This window comes from Notolepis coatsorum (assembly GCF_963971535.1).
Source record: "Notolepis coatsorum genome assembly, chromosome: 11".
NCBI lineage: Eukaryota > Metazoa > Chordata > Actinopteri > Aulopiformes > Paralepididae > Notolepis > Notolepis coatsorum.
Genome location: NC_140175.1, coordinates 16,290,561 through 16,315,675, shown reverse-complemented (window position 1 = coordinate 16,315,675; position 25,115 = coordinate 16,290,561). Strand labels below are relative to the sequence as shown.

Genomic DNA, 25,115 nt, shown 5'->3' with positions numbered 1-25,115 from the left:
TTGTTTGTAGAGCTAAATCTATATTTTATATTATAGCTATGGATACAATATCATGGTAATTTGACAGTAAGAACCTTCCGTTCAAGATGAAAAAGAAAAACTATTTCCATCCATACGTTCCCGTTTTATACCGTGGTGAATATGAGTGTTATTTCGGAATGATCGGGACTAATTCCTGAGAGGCTGTTTATAAGCCACGTGTATTATACCAAATCCATTGGCGTTTCGTCCCTACACACGCTACAATTAAAGAATCAAATGCATACGATAGGTATTATGTTTCATCATGAATGCATGAAAGGGGGGGGGGGTCGTTTCTGATTAAGTGATTGCCATTAACGGCATTAGTTATTACCACAACATACGCTGATCAGGGGGCTGTCTATGAAAACCTTGCACGATTAAGCTGAAATTGACATCAAATTGTTCTTACCTGTGGCCGGTGGGATTCCAAAAAGAATACGGTATTCCAATTATTTGATCGCCATCTGGTAATAATAATAATAAATTCAATAATTTTGTACCGCACTTTATATTTGTGAAAATCTCAAAGTGCTAAGATAAAAAGTTAAATGAATAAAAACAATTTTGGTAGATCGTATGTCCATTTGGTGGACGACATAACCCACAACAGCATAATGAATCTGGGGTCCCGAAAACTATTCAATACGATCGGGTGAAGCCCTAGGTTCAGGTTAGTAGAAAAGAGCACCCGGAGCGTTTTCAGTGTGGCACCCAGTCTGGAACAGGGGTTACTGCGTTCTCGATACAGCACTACTAGCAGGATCTGGCCGGTACTCCACCTTCGGAGTCCCGGTATGCATTTTACAGGCAAAATACAGCTCCCTGACATTGAATAGGGTATTAAAATCAAATAAAAAGGGAAAACGAGTCGGCCGTCAACCGCTGGCTCCCAATAACGTATATATATGTGGTTGGCCGGGAAAGTGTTAAAGGTGCAGTAAGTGGTATTTGTGCTCTCTCCTGATTGGATGAGGTGGGAACAGGGTACCAGAACATGTATTTCCGTTTACTGCAGAGCAGGAGGGACTGGCAGACCCATGTTACTGACCAAACACTCTATATCAGTGATGGCTGTAGAAACGCAGATCTATTCTTTTAATGTAGACCATTCATTTGAACAAAAACATACTACTTGCAGCACCTTTAATGTGAAAACTTCAAACCCATGGACAAATGGTAAGCCCCCCCCCCCCCAGTGCCCAAATAACAGTTCAGACTTTCAGACTTTCAAATCCATCCATAATAAGTCCCCTTTAAAGCAAAGGCACTCCATATGTCCATGTCAAATGTGTCAAACGTTTGTATGCATTTACCAGAGTGATCTCTTCCTGCCCAGGATGTAATTCTCATAGATGATCCCCGCGATGGTCCTGCCTTTCCCCACTCCAGCTCCGTCTCCTATCAAGTAGGCCGCTCGGTCCCCGTTAGGGAGGAATGTCTCGTGTTGCTGTGGAGGACGAGACAAGAGGGGATGAAAACCTACCAGCTCTGTAAACACATGACGAGGTGAACCAAGATGCCAAACGAAGGACTGAAAATGTTGTAAAGGTTTTGATTAGTAACAAGCACACAACATTTTAGCACTCTCGTTCTTGGGCTAGATAATTTATTTAAAAAATTATACGGTAGGCCGGCCTACCGTATATAACAAGAAAAAAAAATTGTTCTTGTTACGGACTTGTGTTAATCTTCCATGTTTTCTACTAGAGCAGGGATCGGCAACCTTTTTGACATGAAGTGCCAGTTTGAAATGTTCTTGTTAACTAGTGTGCCAATGACAATATTCAATCCATCGGCTACATGCATCGTAACAGCATTTTAAAGACACATTCTCTCTTAATCAGGTATTTTTTATGAATTCCCCCCCCCCCCCCCTACACTTTCTCTCTTTATTTTCAATTTCGCTGTTTCCAATTCTCCCCTCCCCCGTCTTGAACATTGCTCGCATATGCCCCCCACAGGTTGGTCGTAGGGAGGATAGAAGCCTTGCATCACGTGTCCCCTCCGATACACAACGTGTGGGAGGCTCACACTCCCCCCGCTATTTCCTGTCTCTGCTGTGCAGGTGTCCCCCAACCGACCTGTAGGAGTCGCTGTCCACAACGTCCAGATTACCACCCATCGACTTCCACCCGCTGACTGCCAATTGAGCCAGTATGACGGCCGGCCCAAGCCGGAGGCAATGCCGACAGCCGGGTTTGAATCCGGTGTCAGTTGCGTTGGTGACGCGCGCAATGTCCGCTGTGCCACCCAGCCGCCTTTTTTAATGATCATTTTTATTATTATAGCTACATACAGTGAGACTATTTCACTAGCATTTTTTTTTTTTTTGTGGAAAAATAGACGAGAAGAAAGGAATCTGGCGTGGGGGATTCGCAAGCCTCATCTAACGAGGCGTCGCAAGGTTTAACTTGCTAACGTTAACATGACGGCACTCACGTTACCAAGCTAATGCATCTGCAAAGCATGTTAGACAATTGGACCCGTTGCACGCAGAGTTTTCGTTGCACATAGAAACAGCGTGACTCGCAAGATGAGTTGTTAGAGCCGTCAAGCGCAAGGCTGAATAGCTAATGTCATAGCTTCTCAAATTTAGGGTGCAACTTGCTCCGTGCAATCCATTCCGTGTCTAATATGAAATGACAATTGCGCGTTGACACACCCACTACGCAAAACTATTACTCGCACACTGTGCTCCTAAATGGTTTTTCCGGTTCGCACAAATCTATTTTTAGGGGTAAATGAGTGAAATGCTTGCACTGTAGAGCCCTGGGGCATAGTTACAATTAGCTATGTAGAAAAGGGGAGGAGTTTACCTGAGCTGTGTATGTGATGGCTTGGGATGCGTTTACCTGAGCTGTGTATGTGATGGCTTGGGAGGCGCAGGTGATTGATTGAAAACTTTATTTAACAGATTGCAGAATGGGTACAATACAGTATGACTCAATACACACAATTGTTAAGGGAGTGCAGACCAGAGAAAGACTTTTGTCTCGTTTACATCAGGGTCCCCCATTTTCAAGTCATAATGAATTGTAAGTAAGGGTGCAATTAGCACTGTGCAATCCATTCTTTGTGGATCTAGCCCTTGGTGTTTACCTGAGCTGTAAGTAAAGGCTTGGGAGGTGTTTACCTGAGCTGTGTGTAAAGGCTTGGGAGGTGTTTACCTGAGCTGTCTGTAAAGGCTTGGTGTTTACCTGAGCTGTGTATGTAAAGGCTTGGTGTTTACCTGAGCTGTATGTAAAGGCTTGGTGTTTACCTGAGCTGTGTAAGTAAAGGCTTGATGTTTACCTGAGCTGTGTGTAAAGGCTTGGTGTTTACCTGAGCTGTGTAAGTAAAGGCTTGGTGTTTACCTGAGCTGTATGTAAAGGCTTGGTGTTTACCTGAGCTGTGTAAGTAAAGGCTTGGTGTTAACCTGAGCTGTATGTAAAGGCTTGGTGTTTACCTGAGCTGTATGTAAAGGCTTGGTGTTTACCTGAGCTGTATGTAAAGGCTTGGTGTTTACCTGAGCTGTGTAAGTAAAGGCTTGGTGTTTACCTGAGCTGTGTGTAAAGGCTTGGTGTTTACCTGAGCTGTGTGTAAAGGCTTGGTGTTTACCTGAGCTGTGTGTAAAGGCTTGGTGTTTACCTGAGCTGTGTGTAAAGGCTTGGTGTTTACCTGAGCTGTGTGTAAAGGCTTGGTGTTTCCCTGAGCTGTGTAAGTAAAGGCTTGGTGTTTACCTGAGCTGTGTGTAAAGGCTTGGTGTTTACCTGAGCTGTGTGTAAAGGCTTGGTGTTTACCTGAGCTGTATGTAAAGGCTTGGTGTTTACCTGAGCTGTGTGTAAAGGCTTGGTGTTTACCTGAGCTGTGTGTAAAGGCTTGGGAGGTGTTTACCTGAGCAGCATATGTAATGGCTTCCAGCTGCAGCGCAGACAGCCAGCCCCGGTCCATGATCTCCTCTGGGACGGACAGCCTGTACCACACGTTGGGGGGGGCGACGCTGGACAGGGAGCTGGTCTCCACCACAGAGTCCGGATGCCGCAGGCCGATCTTTACTGGATGGACAAAAGAGATGCGCTCGTCGTCAAGATCTATCCCATTAGTGAAGTTGGACAAAAGAGCCCAACTTGATCATTGTAAAATTAGACATGCACAGTGGGGTCTAGGGATGGGTACCGAATTCGGTACTTTTGAGGTACCGAACCGAAACACGTCGGTACTACAGAGTATCGAATCAAGTGAGATACAGAAAAAAAAGATTTTTTTTTTTTTTTTTTACACATCAACGTGCACACGCACAATATATGCTTACCTAGGATTTGACTTAATTCAACAACAAAGCAGTCGGAGCAATGGCAAGCCGAAAACTGTCGAAATTGTAGTTATTTGAAGTTTGGATTTTTTTTTTTTCACGACTCAGGTAGGTAAATTAAATTTCTTGAGACTAAAGTACCGAAAAAAGGTACCGTTGGGTACCGGTATCGATTCACAGGTACCGGTTCAAATGTGAAAGGTACCCATCCCTACTGGGGTCCCAGTGAGTTATAGAATCTCCAGTACCAGTAATGACCTTGGATTTGATGATCAAAGGGAGCTGGATATCCACTGATTTGGCTAGTTAGTGTCAAACTAATGCAAAGTCACATGGGGCCACAAGATTCACATTCTTTCATAGAGTCAGTTTTAACCCTTTCACTGCCACACGACAGAAGGTTAACCCTTACTATCACACAACCGACGGTCGCAGTGAAAGGGTTAACAGTTTGGTAGTGCGGCGGTGAAAGGGCCGTTTTTCCCGGCTCCTCAACCGTAGTAGATTTGTAAACATAGTACACAATGTATATTTTATCTATACAAACTAGAGCTATAAGCGATAACTATAAATGTAAACTATAAACTAGATAAGCTATAAACAAAAGATAATACAACATTAATACAACATATATAAACTATGCTATCTGTATAAATTGCTATAAAAACCATAAAACATATATATATTCTATCTATACAAACGTATACAATACAAGTAGTGATGCACGATATATCGGCCGCCGATATAATATCGGCCGATATGGCAGTTTTTTTTACACATCGGTATCGGTCCGATATCAAGATAGGGCCAATATGGGCCCATATTAAAAAATATATATATATATATATTTCTTTTTTTTTATCTTTATACATGTTTTGGCCTTAAATAGTTTCAAAATATCAGTCATTTCTGAAAATAAGTTACAAAAGTAAAAAAGAATAGTTAAAATAGCTCTTTATTTGATTATCATAAAAAAGTGTTTTCTATACAGAGATATCGACATCGGTAAATATCGGTATCGGCCAGAACAGCAATATTTATATCAGTTATCGGCATCTGCCACAATTTTCACATCGGTGCATCACTAAATACAAGGTATATGTTAGCAGCAGTGCGTGTGTGATAAGTGTGCTTGTGTAAGTCACTATGGTGCTTTTGTGTGTATGCTTGACTATACAAGCCGTAAACTAAATGCTGTTGCTCAGCCTACTGCGGATGCACCAGAGAGGAGGTTTCAGCGTTTATCCCAGGGCTCCTTACAGACTGGCACACTGCACAGTGGCACAGTGTGGCTCCATTGACTTTGCAGTAAATGTGTGGCTAAGTAGCCTGAGCTGCAGGTGTCCAGTATGAGGAACAGCATGGAATGAGAGAGAAAGGACTCTGCGGTCGACAGCATTGGTAGGAAATGGGGGCAGGGAGTCAAACATTCTGAACCAAACCTTTTAACAGTTTAGTTCTTCCAATAAGTATCGACAAACCAGACATAGCTGCATATAATCGTTTTTTACATGTCTGTAGATATCTATACATATCCCTTACCTACTCTTACTAGTTTACATTTAGTCATTTAGCTGACGCTTTTATCCAAAGCGACTTACAAGTTCTGTACGACAAGTCATCAGGAAGGGCACAACTCTATCAGCTGAGTAACAATGTTCATCTCTCTCTCCGAGTGCTACAGTGTAACTTGTGAGTCACTTTGGTTTCTGGCTGTGGGGGAGAGCCTTACACAGGGAGAACCGGTCAGGTTCAGGTCCGACATTGTGGCTACATGGATAGAGCTCCGGACTCGTGATTGGAGGATGACCGGTTCAAGTCCCGGTCAAGGCCGTTGTCTTCTGGACTTGTCAGTAACAATTCCTTTGTTACAAGGGCGGCTAGGTGGTGTAGTGGGCAAGGCACTCGCCACCAATGTGGAGACGCTGGGTTCGCATGTTCGAATCCAGCTCTTTACATTGTTTTCAGTTTGGCTGGTCGCCCGTACTAATACAATTGGCAGTATTAGAGGGTGGGAAACTGATGGGTGGGGATCGGGCGTTATGGACAGCGACTCCTACAGGTCGGTTGGTGCGCCTGCGCAGTAGAATCAGGAAGTGTCGGGGGCAGCGTGAGCCTCCCACGCGTTACTCCTCGCCACTGAGAGATCGAGCTGCGCAGGTGAAAAGATGCGACTGCTGTTACCTCAAGTACCGGAGGGGACTTGTGCTATGTATGACTTAGTCCACATTGCAGCCGGCTTGTGGGAGGCAAGAAACAGCGTTCGTGACAGGGGAGGGTTGAATTGGATGATACGAAATTGGGATGGGAGAAATTATAGAAAATGGGAGAAAAAGTGGATAAAAAAAAAAAATCCTTTGTTAGTGATAGGGACACCACACAGCTGTGAGCGCCGTCCTTTGGATGAGACTGAATTTGGTCGTTAAAGAACCTAGGGCGTCTATCGCAAAGAGTAGTTGGACATTCCTGGCCAAATTCCCAATCAGGTCTCTGACATCAAGGCCACATAATCACTGGCTGATATCAATCCTTGTCGCCTGAGCCGTTCAGCCATTGTGTAGTGTGATGTGTGCCTGGTGCCAGTGTATGGCAGCCATTGAGCCTGCGGTAGCCCAAGGGTAGGTGCTACACAGTGGTGGTGAAGGCGGTCATTTCCACCCTACACTGTAAAAAGCACTTTAAGTCTGTCTAGAAAGAAGCGCTATATTTACATTTAGCTGACGCTTTTATCCAAAGCGACTTACAAGTTCTGTACGACAAGGGTACAACTCGATCAGCTGAGTAACAATATTCATCAAAGTGTTGCGTGTTACAGTGTAGGTTAGTTTATTAGGACAAGTGCATGACAGTAAGGTTAGTTAGGGTTAGATTTTTATTTAAATTTTTTTTTATTATTATTTCAGATAATGGTTGAAGAAGTGAGTCTTTAGTCGACGGCGAAAGATTGGACGGGATTCGGCTGTAGTTACACTGCTGGCAAGTATGACTTACTACCATAGTGACTTTGTCTGCATCACTGCACATATTAATACTACAACTCTGTACATACATCTGATTAGCACTATTACTCAGTAGTAGGGCTGTCTTAAATACTTCAAAGCTTCATTCGATGGGCATTGGATTCAAATATGAAAATAAAATGTGATTATTAAAAGAAAATATATATATGATTATCTTTTCTTTATTTTTTGCTAAATCAACTCTGCCTCTCTTTGTTAACTACAACAAGCAATGCTGTTTGTTATTTAAGATGAGGCCGGACTCGGCACTGACAGATGTGTTCATTGTGCTGCTTTTTTTTATTTTTTTCACTTTTTCTCCCATTTTCTATATTTTCTCCCATCCCAATTTTTGTATCATCCAATTCAACCCTCCCCTGTCACGAACTCCGTTTCTTGCCTCCCACAAGCCGGCTGCAATGTGGACTAAGTCATACATGGCACAAATCCCCTCCGGTAATTGAGGTAACAGCAGTCGCATCTTTTCACCTGCTCAGCTCGATCTCTGTGGCGAGGAGTAACGCGTGGGAGGCTCACGCTGCCCCCGACACTTCCTGATTCTACTGCGCAGGCGCACCAACCGACCTGTAGGAGTCGCTGTCCACAACGCCCGATCCCCACCCATCAGTTTCCCACCCCCTAATACGGCCAATGTGTATTAGTACGGACGACCAGCTAAACTGAAAGCAAATGTGGAGCGCTGGGCTCGAACAGGCGAGCCCAGCGTCTCCATTGTGCTGCTTTTATAAATCCTCAAATGACGGTTTACAATATTTCATGAAAGCAAAGTGTTTCGTTTGTCTAAGATTTAAAAAGGTTTCAACTTTACAGCACTGACAAAGTTGAACAAAGTGCTGTACAAGTCCCACAACATAAAAAAAAAAAAAAAAAAAATATCTCGAAGCGTCGAATTAAAATAGAATCTCGGCCCCGAAGCTTCGAATTCCAAAAAAATATTCGAAGGTCAGCCCTACTCAGTAGCACTAATTTATATATCTAGTTTAATCACCTGTACATTACTATTGCACTTTACCGTTACATTTGCACTCTGGTTGGATGGCAATCTTCTTTTCGTTGTACTGTACTGTATAATGACGATACATTTGAGTCTAATCTAATCTCTACTGGCCCGATTGCGTCGCAGCAGTTGTGATTGGAGGATGGAGAAAAGAGGGGGTGGCCAGAGATGGGAGAACTGTAGTTCGTTCTGCGTTCGTTAGGCTCACTTACATTTCATGGGCATGTATTCTGCATATGTTTCCGCATGACCCAGCTCCTCTTCCTCCTCCTCCTCAGGCTCTTCTTCCTCCTTCATCCCTGGGAGTTTCTACGGAAGAAAGTCACAAGATGAGGACAAAAGAATCTGGGAAATCTTTGAGAAACTCAATTAATCAAGGCAATTCGATAAGATTTTATTCTAGATTGATATGAACCTTTGACCTATACAAAGTTAGTATAGACGGTTTCAAAGGGACAAAAAATACATTCTAAAAAAATTACTAGTGCAGTCAGGCGATTAAAAAAATGTATCTAATTAATTACAGGACTTGTAATGAATTAATCTAATGAATCACATTTTAATGGCATAACCATTTTAGGCCTGATATTCTTTTTTTTTTATCCACTTTTTCTCTCATTTTCTATTTTTCTCCCATCCCAATTTCGTATCGTCCAATTCAACCCTCCCCTGTCTCGAACGCTGTTTGGCCATGCCTCCCACAAGCCGGCTGTAATGTGGACGTGTAAGCCATACATTGCACAAGTCCCCTCCAGTACTCGAGGTAGCAGCCGTTGCATCTTTTCACCTGCACAGCGCGATCTTTCAGCGTCAGGGGTCTGCGCTTTGGAGGGACGCCGCCCCCGTCGCTTCCTGATTCTACTGCGCAGGCGCACCAACCGACCTGTAGGAGTCGCTGTCCACAACGTCCGATCCCCACCCATCAGCTTCCCACCCCCTAATACTGCCAAATGTATTAGTACGAACGACCAGCCAAACTGAAAGCAATGTGGAGAGCTGGGCTCGAACCCAGCGTCTCCTGCATTGGTGGTGAGTGCCTTGCCCACTGCACCACCTAGCCGCCCTTAGGCCTGATATTCTATAATCATATTTCAAATGGCATGTGTCCGTCCGGATGGCAGAATTCAGTACTGCATCTGTATATATTTTATAAATTTTTTGTTAATTTTCATAACGCGATAATTTGCCGGGTAATTAATTAATCTAATTAACACTATAAACTGACAGCCCTAAAAATTACCCACGTTTATTTCCTGTTTCAATGTTTTCTTATGAAGTAGTTGACAGGAAATGCATGTGCGTTTAAACTGTTCCATAGCAACAGAATTCCAGTGAAACCGTCTATAGTGTGCAAGTCTTTCTGCTCTGCTAATCTGTAGGATTTAACAAGCAACGGTTTATAATTCTATGGTCATGAGAAAGTTGAACCTACTGAAATTCTTTTGAGAATTGATTAATGGATTTTTAGTCTTAGGAAATATAATATAAGGTGGGTAAGTAAGGCTGATATGACATCGGATGCCTTTTTTTGTTTATTTTTTTGTCTGCAGTATCATACATGAGCACAAAACAGCTAAATACATGCTCACACCTGTAACTGCCAGGGCAAACTTCTGTGAGCCTCCTGTTATAGTCTAGGTCTGTCGGGCCAGCTGCAGCATACTGCTCCGAAAAGCTACACTGCAGCTTCCACCCAAGACCCAAATCGGATGCCTTTTCTCAGAGCAGTCACTACTAACCAGAGTGGGTGGGAAGAGCAGTAACTACTAACCAGAGACAGAGTGGGCGAGAAGAGCAGTCACTACTAACCAGAGACCGAGTGGGCGAGAAGAGCAGTCACTACTAGGGATGGGTACCGAATTCGGTACTTTTGAGGTACCGAACCGAAATACGTCGGTACTACAGAGTATCGATTCAAGTGAGATACCGATTTTTCTCTTTTCTTTTTTTTTACTTTTTTTTTTCTTCATGTCAACGTTCACACGCACAATATATGCTTACCTAGGATTTGACTTGATTCAACAACAAAGCAGTCGGAGCAATGGCAAGCCAAAAACGGTCGAAATTGTAGTTATTTGAAGTTTGGATTATTTTTTTCACAACTGAGGTAGGTAAATTAAATTTCTTGAGACTAAAGTACCGAAAAAAGGTACCGTTGGGTACCGTTATCGATTCACAGGTACCGGTTCAAATGTGAAAGATACCCATCCCTAGTCACTACTAACCAGAGTGGGCGAGAAGAGCAGTCACTACTAATCAGAGTGGGCGAAAAGAGCAGTCACTACTAACCAGAGTGGGCGAGAAGAGCAGTCACTACTAACCAGAGACAGAGTGGGCGAGAAGAGCAGTCACTACTAACCAGAGTGGGCGAGAAGCTCCGGACTGTCACGACGTCGTCGTTCACCCAGATGCGAGCGACGTCTTTATTAGACACTTCTTTCTTCATGCCGTTGATCAGTTCCGCTGCAGGGACCAAAAAAGGAGAACAGAGGCTCCGTTAGCACCTCGCTCCGCGCGCCACAGAGCAGAAGTGTAGTCATACACTCTGCCTGACGGCCCAAGTGTAGAGAGGCTCCGTTTCCTCTTTCCCCCCCCCCACCATCTCCAATTCATTCACCCAGTAGAGACATTAATGCTGAGGCCCCCCCTGGTCGAATCCTGTCCATACCTGGTTTATGGATCATCTTTGTCCTGACCAGAATTATCTCTGCGAGGATGAAAACATTCATACCAATTTAACATTTTAGTGAAGACGTTCATGAACCGTTATATTCCCACGTGGAGAATATGGTTATGCAAAACAAGACATTTAAAACAAGAGGTATTTTGTATTAAAAAAAAAAAAGGGGGACTAGTGACAAAGCATTGGAATATAGTTAGCGCATGTTTTTGCACCCCGAGCGGGAGACTTTTCAGTCACCCAGTCGGTTGTACATCAAGCAGTGGACATTATACATCATACGACAACTCCCTCAATAAACCTGAATGTCAGACTAAACTAGAACTCATGGTACGAGCTAGAATTACGATTGCGTTTATCGATTAGTATTCGAACAGTTCCCAGTGACTATGGAATAGCAAACTTTGTGAGTCTTGCCCGGCCCTAGTCAACGCCAGTTGTTGGGACACTGCCAGCGTCCAGTAGGCTACGGTCGTGTTTCCCCTTTACTACGTCGGCCGCTGATGAGAACACATCTGACCACACAGACGTCCCTGGGAAACCAAAAGGTACTCGTAGGGGTGTAACGATGCATCGATTAATCGAAATGCATCGATTCTAATGTGACGATTCGACTGCATTCAACTGAAAATGTTAGAATCGATTATAATCCAAATTTAAAAAAAATCTTTTTGAATGTATATGTTTTTTTTGTGTGTCTTGTTTTTATTGACCTATAGTCCATTCATGCCGAGTGAATCAGGTCCCCCAGCCACATTTGTATATTCAAATTTTTTTGGGGGATTAACTGATAGAAAATTAATCGAATCGAATCGTGGTCAAATGAAAAGATTTCATGATGCATTGAATCGTTGCCTGAATAAGCGTAATCGAAATTAATCGTTGTGAGGTCGCATCGTTACACCCCTACTCGTGGGCCAAGATGAGGAAGTCATTGGACTAAATGGACTGGGTTTCCGTCAGCTGACCACGATGCTCTCTGTGGAATAACCTTCCTTCCCCACAGTGCGCGTGGGACTGCTGCCAGGGGCTATGCATGGCAAATTGAGATCACTCGCTCGCCCTCCCGCCGACTCACTCACAATCTGGCGAGGACGTTTCGACAGACGCATGCGCGGGTGGCGTTGTACGTCTGCGCCGGTTTCACGCCCGGTTTTTGGAGGATTATCTTTGCGTTGCCCTTCTCCACGACGGTCTGCCCTAGTAAAAGCCCCTGGGGCATTAAGGGCTACTCTCGTGGAGGATTCCTCCGGCAGGGCGAGCCAGACATTGTCTGGCGTCTATTCAAACATGCTGTGTGTGTGTCTCCCCGCCCCCCCCCACCTCTACTGCCTCGCAGACAGATAGAACTTGTGGGAGGTGAGGGTCCCGGTATGGACCTTTATAGAGGTCTTTGTTGTGAACTGTAGTGCTTTTTCAAATCAGCTGCTCCCGCCAGTCATCGCTTTCACAGGGGGGTGGGACTTGTGCAACATTTTGACCAATAGGGAAGCTGTGAGACTGTGTAGCCTACACAGTACATGTGTCCATAATAAGGGATAGGTTGATGTTTTGAATTTACTGTTCGTAGAGCACTGGAGTGCTTATAAGCGCATCAGTCTATTTGCACCCCCATATCACTTTACGTTAATTTTACATTTAGTCATTTAGCGGACTCTTTTATCCAAAGTGACAAATTGTGAACAAGTCAGCAGGAGGCAGGGAGCGAAATTAACTTTGACTCACCGGCCAGTGGCGGGTAGATGGGAAGAATCTACCCGCCAAGCATATTTCTTACCTGCCAAATTTTTTTTGGTTAAAAAATATATATTTTATATAACAATTTTTTTTAATAAAATATATATTATATAATCATACTTGTATTATCTGCGAGACATCGCCACCTCGCAATAAGTCAAAATGCTCGCCATCTGCAAACAGCTCCACTGTCTGTGTGTATACTTGAGTAGCCTCCAGCAAGGATTCACCGGCGATGCAGCTAGACCCTATATTCAGCTAGACCCTACATTCAGCATGCAAGGATTCTCCGGCGCTGCAGCTGGACCTATTGGTATAATGTTACGTTTCTTTGGTCAAATCACATTCATCAAGCCCTCAGCTAGAATACGCATTGAATCAATGTTATAAGACATTGATATCAGGAGCTATCTGTAGCTACTGCTAGCCAGCTAGATAACGTTAAGACAATTTAGTTTACTGGGACATATAGATCTAACGTGAGCTAGCTAACGTGAGCTAGCTAACGAGGGAACGGAGGTATTATGCACTCGAGTCGACTATTGCTGGAGCATTTGTTGATATCAGCAGCTATCAGTAGCTAGCCAGCTAGATACCGTTAGACAATGCCTCGTCATGTATTAAACTAAAAGTCAATAGTTGACTGGGTCATTGTTTAAACAGTAACGGTAGCTCATGGAGGTCCGATCTTCTAGACTAGAGCAGACTGCCTCTGTGTTGATACGAGCAGAGTGCATAGTAGTATAGACATATTAGCATGATAGGTAGTAGTAGTAGTATACGTATATAGTAGTATAGACATATTAGCATGATAGTATACGTATATAGTATAGACATAATAGCATGATAGGTAGTAGTTGTATACGTATATAGTAGTATAGACATATTAGCATGATAGGTAGTAGTAGTATACGTATATAGTAGTATAGACATATTAGCATGATAGGTAGTCGTATAAGTATAGTAGCATAGACATTAGACAATTGTAGGCAGTCTTATAATCTCTAGGCCTACATTATCACTCAAGTATTTTAGCAAGCCCAGCCCTTCCAATTTGGCTGTCAAAATTAGGCACTAGAGAACAAACAAAAAAAAATGTAGGTTGTTTTTAAAGTGTCTTGTAATCGTGGTTCCATGACTCACTTGGACCTGTGGCCGTTGCCGTGGCTACCGGCTGGGCGATGTCAGGCGGGGGCTTGAGCTTCATGAGCTCGATGAGACTGTTGCCCTTCATACCGCTCTTCAGATTGGTCGCCCTAAGAAGGTCCTTTAGCTGGATCTGAGACGAGAGGGGGAGACGTGCCACTGTGTCACAAGTGCATCTTAACCCTTTCACGGCCACACGACAGAAGGTTATAACCCTTTACTATCACACTACCGACGGTCAAGGGTTAACCAAGGGGAGCAGCTATTCTCCCACCTTTACCGTCCGGTGTTTGCAGCGGGTTGAACCAACTCACCTGCTCTCTACTGGAAGGCACCATTGTTGACAACGTGGAGGTCGATGTGCACCCCCGCAGGGCCGACGCAGTGGTATTCACCACCTTGGTCACAGTTATGGTGTGTCTGACGGTGTTCAACGCTGTTGGCTTGGTCACGACCGTCCCGAGCGCTCCGAGCGCCGGCAGCTGATTCAGTTGATTTAAGACAAACGTGGTGGTTGATGGCTGTGGTTTGTGCTGTTGGGAGAGCATTATGTGGGCAGAAAGAAAGGATTTCATTTAGAAACGGAGAAACAGGGTATCTGCCGGTTTCAACAAGTTCAATTTAAGACTTAATATACCAATTACACAACCATACTAGCAAAAATAATGATAATTCTTAAATTGATATAGCGCCTTTCAGGAAAGCACTTAACAAGGCGCTTAACAGAGGCGGGGGACAAAATCACAGGGACAATTGGGTAAAGGAGGGAAGTCGACTTCCGGTTTGCGACGTTCTGGTGAGCAGCCACATGAAAGAGCTCCCGGTCAATGAATATTTAAAAAAAAAGGAAGTAAAACAATTCAAAACGAAATAAAAAGTGAAGCCAATAGAAATAAGGTATAACTCATGAGTGCTTTGGCTCCTATAGAAGTCCTTGAGCTTTTAGTTTGTTTTAGTATTACGCTACATTTAATAATGTCATTTATCAGCTATCTGTGATAAGAGTGCAGATGTTTCTGCACTCCCTGCAAGAAGAATCACATATTAGTTGTTTCTCATGAGTGGGATTCATCCAAAAACTGAGATAAGAGTGTTCTTCATTACTGGAAGAGATTCACCATTAACAATGGATCACTAGAAGGCTTGCCAGGGGCAAGGTCATCTCTTTAGACCGAGGAATTTAATACCAATACTCCCCCCGGAACAGTCAGTTTTTCAAACACCCCACCCCACACATCAATCTCCACCACGTCAATACCCACCACATCGCCATCCAAGACACACACCCTGAGGCATAACAAAAAATATTGTTTGTTTCCTGTTGGTTGTCATGGGTAGGTAGGGAATTTATTTTATTAAATTTTTTATTTAATTCTTTCCCACGGTGACTATGGATAGGGAATTTCTTTATTTAATTCAAATGTTTACAACAACATGGAAGCATGTTTAATATCCATAATACTAAAGGTTTGACTAAGATTTCTATGAAACTTTATTCAAAAAATTTTAAGATTCTTTTTTTTTCTCTCATAAAATATGTTGGGTCACACCTAAATCGGCAGGGTCGGTCGGCAACCGGAAACAAACCATTATTTTTTTTAGGCCTAGTGGTTCAAAAATTGGTTGCGACTTAATGACTAAGGAAAATGTTGGGTCCGGAGGCTAGACCAGTTGAGAACCACTGGTCTAAGTGTTGTATGTCTATAAATGTTAATAAAAAAATTTAAGTTTAAAAAAAAAAGAAGAGGGAAGTCAGGCAGTCATTAATAATTTTGGTGAAGAGGTAAGATTTGAGTTGTGATTTGAAAGAGTCCAGGGATATTAGGGATGGGTACCTTTCACATTTGAACCGATACCGGTACCTGTGAATCGATACCGGTACCCAACGGTACCTTTTTTCGGTACTTTAGTCTCAAGAAATTTAATTTGTCGTAAAAAAAAAAATCCAAACTTCAAATAACTACAATTTCGACAGTTTTCGGCTTGTCATTGCTCCGACTGCTTTGTTGTTGAATCAAGTCAAATCCTAGGTAAGCATATATTGTGCGTGTGAACGTTGACATGAAAAGAAAAAAGTAAAAAAAATAAATAAATAAAAATAAAAAAATTTGTTTTAATTCCTTTTTTAATTTTTTTTCGGTTTCTCACTTGATTCGATACTCGGTAGTACCGACGTGTTTCGGTTCGGTACCTCAAAAGTACCGAATTCGGTACCCATCCCTAAGGGATATAGCGTTGCGGATGTCTGGAGGGAGAGAGTTCCAGAGGGTGGGTGTGGCGACAGTGTGCAGGTTGGTGGTGGGGATGGAGAGGAGACCAGAGTCAGAGGACCGCAGCCTCTGGAGTGGGATGAAGGTCGGCTAGGTACCGGGGGGCAAGGAAGTGAAGGGATTTGTAGGTGATGAGGAGGATCTTAAAGTCAATGCGGGACTTGACTGGAAGCCAGTGGATGTGGATGAGGGTGGGAGTGATGTGGTGCCAGGGCTTGGTGCGGGTGAGAACCCTAGCTAGCAGCTGAGTTCTGTACATATTGCAGCCTGTTCAGGGCATTGCTGGGTAGCGCTGCAAGGACTGAATTTGGAGTAGTCCAAACAGGAAGTGATAAAAGAGTGGATGAGTGTCTCCACTACGGAGTCAGGGAGAGATGGCCGGAGTCTGGATATATTTTTGAGGTGGAAAAGAAAATAGTGACACTGAACTGGCAGCTGCACTTGCACGCCAATTTAAATTCATGTGCGTTCCATACAAGCTCTCGCCAGACGCATTAAGCTCCCGGTAGCCACGCAAAAAACAACGACTTGAATACAAAATAAATTAATATATTTAATATTATTTCATCTCCCGACAACCGGGCTGCCCCCCCCCCAATGTAACACCTGTGCAAAATTTTTTTAATATTGTAATACCCCGAATATACCCTGCTATAAGCCAAACGATTACTCCCAATTACACAATCTTGCCTGCTTGCCATTAAAAGTGGATGTCGCAAAATGTTCTACTCCTTAATGCAGATAAAAAAACGTCAAAAAAAATCTTCAACTCATGCAAAATGTGGCTGCACTAACTAAAACTAGAAAATTTGATCACACCAGTTTTGTCCGCCTTACACTGGCTTCCTATTCAAGCCAGATCTGACTGGCAATTTGGGTGCCAATCACACGACACGTTTCTGGGCCCCGACCGTTGAGTGCCAAAAACGTGTTGGTGGGTCGTTTCCCCTTCGATATTTTTATTCATTATCCACCCAGGGAGCCTGTTGTTACCATAGCATAGGGAATGAGTCTGAGGTCACCAAAGTGCAATACCGGCCGCATACAGCTAGACGGCGGTATTGAGCACCCTTTGAAACCTTGCATCTTGGCCTGTGCGTCGATCTAATGGGTCTGGGTCGTTTTATTTATTTTTGCTCAAGCTCAGCGGTTATAACGATCAGATTGAGAAGAATCAAATGCTCCCGACACATGATGTGTGGTGGATTATGTTGGCGACACGATGGACACTACTTGGACTCGCGATCAGATAATTGGAATATTCTTTTTGGGGTACATCCTAGTCAAGGTAAGGGCTATATGATATCAATCTTGTGTTGATCCAAGCATGTCTTCAGCTCGATCCAAACGCGTGTCTGTAACGTTAGTCCACAACGTAGGCCGTTGGTGTCGATCAAAGCATGAGACCCTCTCTGCGCCGCACACTTGCCTCAAATAGATCCGCCATCAGCTCTATTTTTTTTATCTTTCAAAATACACTTATTAGTGCATGCTTACCAATTGGTTCGCCTGTTTTATTGCAACACTACCATCACCGACATCTAAGAAGGGAGATCCCCCCTTGAACGGCCCTTCTAAGGTTTCTCTCCTCCACATTGCCTGTGGTGCATTTTTTCCTATTGCTAGATTTTACTGAGTTTTTCCTTACCTTCGCGTGGGGTATGTTTGAGAGTGTTGCATTTATTTTAAATGTTTTGGACTTTATGGTGTTTTTGTTTTGTTCTCGATTTATTGTGATGTTTCTTCTTGACTTGTTTAAAGAAGACTTGTCCGGCCCATGGGGACATTAACGTGTGTTGTCGGGCCTTACAAATACATTTGATTTATAAACTGTGATAGAATGTTATCAAGTGTTCCACACTGTTTCGTAAGGTATTTGCGGTGGCAGCAGCCTGGGATGGAAAAGGGATGCAGGGTGGAATAGCATGAAAGAGTGAGTGTGCAACAGTTTGTCAGAGGGAAGGCAAGCGATGGTTGTGATTAGAGGATCAAGGAAAGAGGGCAGGGTTTGAGACAGGCCAACTGCAATGATGTTAAACGTGTTGTTTTGTTTGTTGGCAACAACCAACAAGAAGGAGGGGAGCCGCTGATTGAACTTACCCGGAAGGTGACTATGGGAGTACAAGGTAGGGGTGGAGGGGCTGTCCTAAAGACTCCCAACGCTTCCGTCCCCCGGCCAACATCCAGGGCACTGAGGGAGATGGACTGAAAGAGGGCAATAAAGTACAATTATAAACACCACATAAAGGAATGACTCAAATAACTTCATTAGCCGCTTCCACAAGAAATGAAAGAGCTTAGACAATGTAGCCATCTAAGGATGGCATGGAGAATAATTTAGTTTTTGCTAGGAAAGAGAGCCGCCATCTCTGATGTTTTGCCACAATACGAGTCTCATAACCCCCTTACCTGCTGAGTAGAGGAGGGCTGTGCAACATCCTGAAGTTCAAAATCAAACAAGTCATTTGGGCAAATGCCACTCTCGCTTAGGGCAGCCAGAAGCAAATCCTGTCCAGGATCCATCATCTGAAACAATACGTACAACAACAAAATGCTTATTACAAAAACAGTGTAGTATATAATATGCATGCATACAAAATACATTAGTAGCGGAGTAACTCATGATATGATGAATTGAAAATGGGGGACCCTGAATGTAAACAAGACGAAAGTCTGCATCCCCTTAACAATTGTGTGTAATGTATTGAGCTGTACTGTATTGTACCCATTCTGCAATTTGTTAATAAAATGTTCAATCAATCACTCAATGTTTAATAAATGACAATGTCATCAGAGACTACAGACAGAACATGTGGCAATCCGATGGTTTAAATATCATTCCAGTCCATCGGAGAATCAAAACACAAGTCGTGATGGTGCTATGGTCAAAATAGCCCATCAAGCCTAGATCAAAACAAGCACACAAGCTATATAACAGGCCCCAAGCACTATGTGTAGCACACATGTAGAAGAAAGAAAGAAAAACAAACTAGTCGGATCCATTCAAGACTGAATCAATTAAGCATTAATGGGACAAACCTTTGCAAAAGTTGATCAAAGACAACCACAAATATTCCAAGAACGTTACTCTATAGACATTGTCCTCCGTGTTTACTGGGGCTGCCCTGCTGCTATCTTCTCACAGAAGAACGCCTACAGTAGGACTGAAAATAGAGTTCTACCAAGTCATCTTAAAAAACAACACTGCAGCGTTGGCTAATGATGCAACACGAAGACACAACGTCGTCCATGCAGATCCCGATTCCCGATAGCAGTCTCGTCTCTATAATCCCGGAGTGTCACCCACACAGCGTGGGACGAGTTGCAAAGTGACCCAGAGAGTGAGAGAGGCACGTGTTTGCAGAGGGAGCTGCACTCTCTTGCTTTGCCTTTTCAACTTCCTGGTCTGACTCACGGCTTTCCCACCAACACCATGGATTGATTGATAACTTTATTAACAAGATTGCAGAATGGGTACAATACAGTACGGGGATGCAGACCAGAGAAAGACTTTAGTCTTGTTTACAATCGCCCCCCCCCCCATTTTCAATTCATCACACACCAGCCTCGTTAGCTTGTAGCTACTACTAGTCAAACGGTCTGAGAGGACACTGCACCCAACACCCCGCATGGTCCAATACAGAACCGGTCATGGTGCAACGCTAAGGCGAATAATCACTCTTTTATCTCAGAAGAACGTAACGTTACACCAACGTTAGCAGCATAATATCTAGCCATGTTACATTATTATTATTCTTCTATTAGTGATCGCCGCAGCGCTTATGCATCATTATTATTGTAACGTTAATAACATTAGCCCCAAATAATTGACCTGGCAGCACGTTAGCATTGTATCATGTGCCTGCTGCTGCTAGCCACACATCAACATGGTTTAATGTTTTAAACAGCCAGCCATAACGTAACGTTAGCTTACATAACCACCACGTTCAGCGAGTAATAAACAGTCTCCATAATAACTTAAAATCGCAACACAGTCTGCTAACTAACACATGTGGCCACAACAACGTTATTAACTGCTGTGTGTCTTCCAGACACCTTCACGTTTTAAACAAACCCCAACAGTCGACTCGTGATGATGGCTATAACGAGTCGTCTCCCTTAGTTACCTTTGAGAATCGCAACATAATCAAGATTGACTTGTTGACATAACTTCACTCGCTGACCAGGCACTTGCTAGTAGTAGTAGCAACGGCTGGGTTATGTTAATAAAACCCACTCATCGCTAACTTTACTTAACAGTTCTAGCGTTAGTTACCCGGTAACAACGTCACCATGTAATAAAACGGGGACAGCTGACAAAACTATATACAGTCACGTTACTTTCTTGTTATGTATCCCCCAACAAATGAGCTAACCTTGGGGAGCTTTGTGTTTCTTTGAGCTGTGCCGAGGTCGCCAGCTAAGCTAGCTCGTTAGCTCCGAGGAGGCGGTGTGTGACCGTGTGTTCGCTGCTGCTGCTGCTCCGCGGTGTTGTGATGGTGTTGACGCTGCTGCTCAGTCACGCCGTGTGTCACTGCTGCTGCACGAGAGCTAACTGTTAGCTGGAGCAGGGTCCCGCTGCAGCGCCGGAGAAGCCTCTCACTGGGGGGCAAGCCTGTGGCGCGTGATTTTTTCCCCGTAGCCTATGTTGGCTAGCCGTGTGTCATGTATGTTGTGTATGTCATAAATGTCTATATGAATTGAAAATGGGGGACCCTGATGGAAACAAGACAAACGTCTTTCTCAGGTCTGCATGCCCTTAACAATTGTGTGTATTGAGCCTTACTGTATTGTACCCATTCTGCAATCTGTTAAATAAAGTTCTCATTCATTCATTCACCCTCTCTGATTGGTTTAGCTCCGAAGAGTCTCTTCCGCCTTGTACATATATATTCTCTGCTTCAAAGTGGTTATGCTTTGGCCCTCTTTCGAAGTGGTATACTCGATGTATCGCGGCTTGTTCTACATGAGATGTAGTAAATTACACATCGAGTATATGTTGTCCCTTTGCGGCTGAGGCCCCGTTTAGACGAGCGTTTTGTGAACAGAAACCGCAAAGGTCATCTTGCGGTTTCACTTTTAATTTTACGTTTAGACGAGCGTTTTGGGATGGAATTCTGCGTGCAGACGACGCTGTAACGACTCGAGACGACGGAGCCCCACTGTCACACGATTGGCGCATATGTCACATGACGTGCTGTGAAGACCCGCCCTACTCTGCCTCTGATTCGCAGACTGTGGATGGGGAATGTGATTGCACCAAAGCAGAGTCACTCACAGACTCACAGACGCCGCGGGACAGATTCTTGTGTATTTACCCTTTCACTGCCACACGACAGCCGGTTGTGTGATAGTAAAGGGTTAACCTTCTGTCGTGTGACTCGTGTGGCAGTGAAAGGGTTAAAAGTACTGCCAATGTAGCCTTCAGGTGATCTCCGTTGATATAAGTCAGACATACTTGCTTTGTTTACGTCTCGGCTACTGGCGCATACCTGCTACCTGTGACGTAAGCAGTACGCGCGACCACAGCCGTGACAACCCTTTCGTCATCGTTTTAACAGATTTATACGTTTTGATAGTTTAGACGAGATCGCAAAGCTTTTGCGTTTCTAGGAATTCCACCCTGGAAGGTAGTCTCACTTTTTTGCGGTTTCACCCCGTAAAAACGCCGTTTCCGTATAAACGAAAGGCACATCCGCAAAAATATTTTTGCGGATTCACCTGCTAGCGTTTCCGTCTAAACGGGGCCTGAGATGAGACTTGCTTTTGCGCAGAGCTGTCCTCTCATTTCATTATAGACACATGACCAGCGCGGACCTTAAATGACATGCAATTGTATTTTCATTAGACAGACCAGCGCGGACCTTTAATGACATGCAATTGAATTGACACGAGCAATGGGCTAACGTTAGCTGCTATCCAAGTTATCCATGATGACTATGCTAAGCTAACGTTAGCTGCTAACCCTGGAAACCGCTCAAAGCGGACTCCACAACACTAGTTCCATTCGTGAGGAAAGGTTATATTGACGACGCTTGACAACAGAAGTTTAAACATAACTTCATATTTATTAGTTATTCGTTTCTTTATATCATACAGTTTCCATCTCAGTGTGTTAAACTCTTCCTGTATACATTAGAGTGTGACATCACCTACAGCAGCTTAGACGATCAAGACGCAAACCTAGAACAAAACCCGAGGGGGGGGGGGGGGGGGGGGCTGGCTCTCAGGGACTTATTATAATCATCATATTGGCGTGACTGTATGCATCAAAGGGTTAAATCAAGCATTTTTAAGTGCTTTAGAGGAAATGTCAAAATATCGCGATATTTATCGTGTATCGTGATATGGCCAAAAAATATCACTATATCATTTAGAGGCCATATCGCCAAGCCCTACTTAGAGTTGGAGTTAAGGTCAAGGTTAGGGTCAGTTAAGGTCACGGTTAGGGTCGGTTAAGGTCAGGGTCGGACGGTTAAGGTCAAGGTCAGGGTCGGTTAAGGTTAGGGTCGGTTAAGGTTAGGCGGAAGAGACCCTTCGGCGCTAAACCAATCAGAGAGGGTCTTTGCTGTACGAGGCTAGCCAATCAGAGAGGGTCTTCGCTGTACGCGGCTAACCAATCAGAGAGCGTCTTCGCACACAGGCTACAGGGGGGGGGGGGAAATCACGCGCCGGAGAATCCTCTCAATGGCAAGCCCGTGGGGCAGCCACCAACCTACTTTCTATAGAAGCAGCTCGGAGGTGCGCTGTTTTATTAAGTGAGCGTGTGTTATTGGATTGATTGAACATTTTATTAATGTCCGCCTTGTTTCTAACTGGTTATGCTTAGGCCCTCTTTCGAAGTCGGTTATGCTTTAGTAAATAAAAAAAACAGTAAATTACCAAGTATGGTCTTGTCAATATTCCAATGTACAGTTTTGTTTGTACAGTTGTACAGTGTACCCCACTCCTACCCAACCCCCCCCCCCACCCACCCACCTCCAATGTACAGTCCCCCCACCCCCCCAATCCAATGTACAGTTTCTACGTCAAATGTATATACTTTTTTTTCTGGACTCTTTTTGTATCACAAACAGTACTGTATTTGCAAATCTGGTATGTCATAAATGTATAGATGTAGCAGTACTGTCTATCTGCATGTCATGTATGTCATATATGTTACAATGAATTGAAAATGGGGGACCCTGATGTAAACAAGACGAAAGTCTCTCTCTGGTCTGCATCCCCTTAACAATTGTATGTATTGAGCTGTACTGTACCCATTCTGCAATCTGTTAATAAAGTTTTCAATCAATCAATCTTTAGAGTTTCTCTTTAGAGCAGGGTGATAGACCTCCAGCCCTGATTCCAAACTCTTAAGCATAACCGACTTCGAAAGAGGGCCTAACCAGTTCGAAACAAGGCGGACGTTAATAAAAATATTCAATCAATCCAATAATAACACACGCTCACTTAAAACAGCGCACCTCCGAGCTGCTTCTTATAGAAAGTAGGTTCGTGTCTGCCACAGCCAGGCTTGCCCAGTGAGAGGATTCTGCGGCGCTGCAGCTGGACCCTGAGTTGCCCTCCTCCCAACCCGCCGTTCAAGAAACAACCCGCTTACCATCTAAATAATAACACGTAACGACAACGAACCAACTTCAACGTCATGACCCCGAGGAAGTAATAATAATTAGTCGACGACAGAAAAATGCGTCGATAACAACAACAACTCACTTGACAGTTAACGGCCGCTCTGATGACCGCAGCAGTTAGATAAAGGCTCGTTCTCCTCCTGGCTCCGCTGGTTTTAACTACCTCGCGCCATCTTTCTTTTACCAAACCACCATTCCGCGTGCTGGTCACGTGACGTCGTTCACCACCACCCCGAGGAGAACTGGAATTATTATTTTCAAGTTCAAATGTCGATCCCCGTGTCGATGCGAACGGCTCTCCGAGCGGCCGCCGGGTGTCCTTTGCCGAAAATAAATCGATAGAAACCACAAAGTTGACATTTCGCGCATATTATATAACTAAACCGTAAAAAGCTAGCAGAAACGGAGAGCTAATCCAGCGTCACGTGACCATTTGCGATCTTTGGCGGATGTGACGTTGAGTAGCAATGCGGAAGTGTGCTTTTCGGGAAATATTATGTAAAACGATCCCCCATGTTGGTAAGGTCAAAATGAGAGTAGCCTCATTTACAATAGTTTGGTTCTCTCTCTCTCTCTATCTCTCTCCCCCATAAAAATCATTCACTTTGAAATAAAAAATTACAATATGGCTGAGTGGTAGGTTTTTATGATCGAATTTTTTTTTATCCAATGAGTTAATGGTCAAGTGGAATGAATGAACATTTTATTTAACAGATTGCAGAATGGGTACAATACAGTATGGCTCAATACATTGTTGTTAAGGGGATGCAGACCAGAGAAAGACTTCCGTCTTGTTTACATCAGGGTCCCCCATTTTCAATTCATAGTGAGATTAAAATTGGATTAAAATACTTTGACAATTTCCTATTACAGCCTACTATTAAATTACTCTACAGATAATGTACTAATATGCATTATGCTGTAACGTTATATGTATCACTGTATCACTCTAGTCTAGAGGTAGATTAGAGGTCCACGTAGGTTTGAACAAATCAAATTTTTTCTAAATTAAATGTGATTAGATTAGATTCAACAGTACTGTATATTTGCATATCTTGTATGTCACAAATGTAACAGTACAATACATTTATGTATTGTCATAAATGTCATAATATATATCGGTATGGCCCCCGTAAATGTACAAACCCCCCCTTCCACCCACCCACCCTCTCCTAATGTACAGTTTCCTCCCCCTCGTGTGTATATATTTTATGTTAGGATTTTCTGTTAGGATAACAGTACTGTATATGTGCATATCTTGTATGTCACAAATGTAACTACTGTATACCTGTATGTGTCATGTATGTCAGAAATGT

The 25,115-nt window shown here is 43.5% G+C and overlaps 1 protein-coding gene across 4 annotated transcripts in view; it reads right to left on the bottom strand.

The window, feature by feature from the left end:
- sbno1 (strawberry notch homolog 1) overlaps positions 1-24,208 on the bottom strand; it is a 65,951-nt gene extending 41,743 nt beyond the window's left edge. For 2 of the 4 annotated variants that reach the window (XM_084325403.1, XM_084325405.1), the window contains exons 1-10: positions 23,882-24,208; positions 18,575-18,691; positions 18,266-18,370; positions 14,210-14,428; positions 13,893-14,028; positions 11,001-11,039; positions 10,692-10,795; positions 8,545-8,641; positions 3,898-4,058; positions 1,338-1,471 (exon numbers count right to left, since the gene is read on the bottom strand). In XM_084325403.1, coding sequence (XP_084181529.1) covers positions 1,338-1,471; positions 3,898-4,058; positions 8,545-8,641; positions 10,692-10,795; positions 11,001-11,039; positions 13,893-14,028; positions 14,210-14,428; positions 18,266-18,370; positions 18,575-18,691 — 1,112 coding nt within the window. In that variant the 5' untranslated portion in view covers positions 23,882-24,208. Of the gene's footprint in view, positions 1-1,337; positions 1,472-3,897; positions 4,059-8,544; positions 8,642-10,691; positions 10,796-11,000; positions 11,040-13,892; positions 14,029-14,209; positions 14,429-18,265; positions 18,371-18,574; positions 18,692-20,541; positions 20,678-23,881 lie in introns of those variants that run through there. The other 2 variants (XM_084325404.1, XM_084325406.1) reach the window with 2 other exon arrangements.
- Positions 24,209-25,115: the final 907 nt, after the last annotated feature.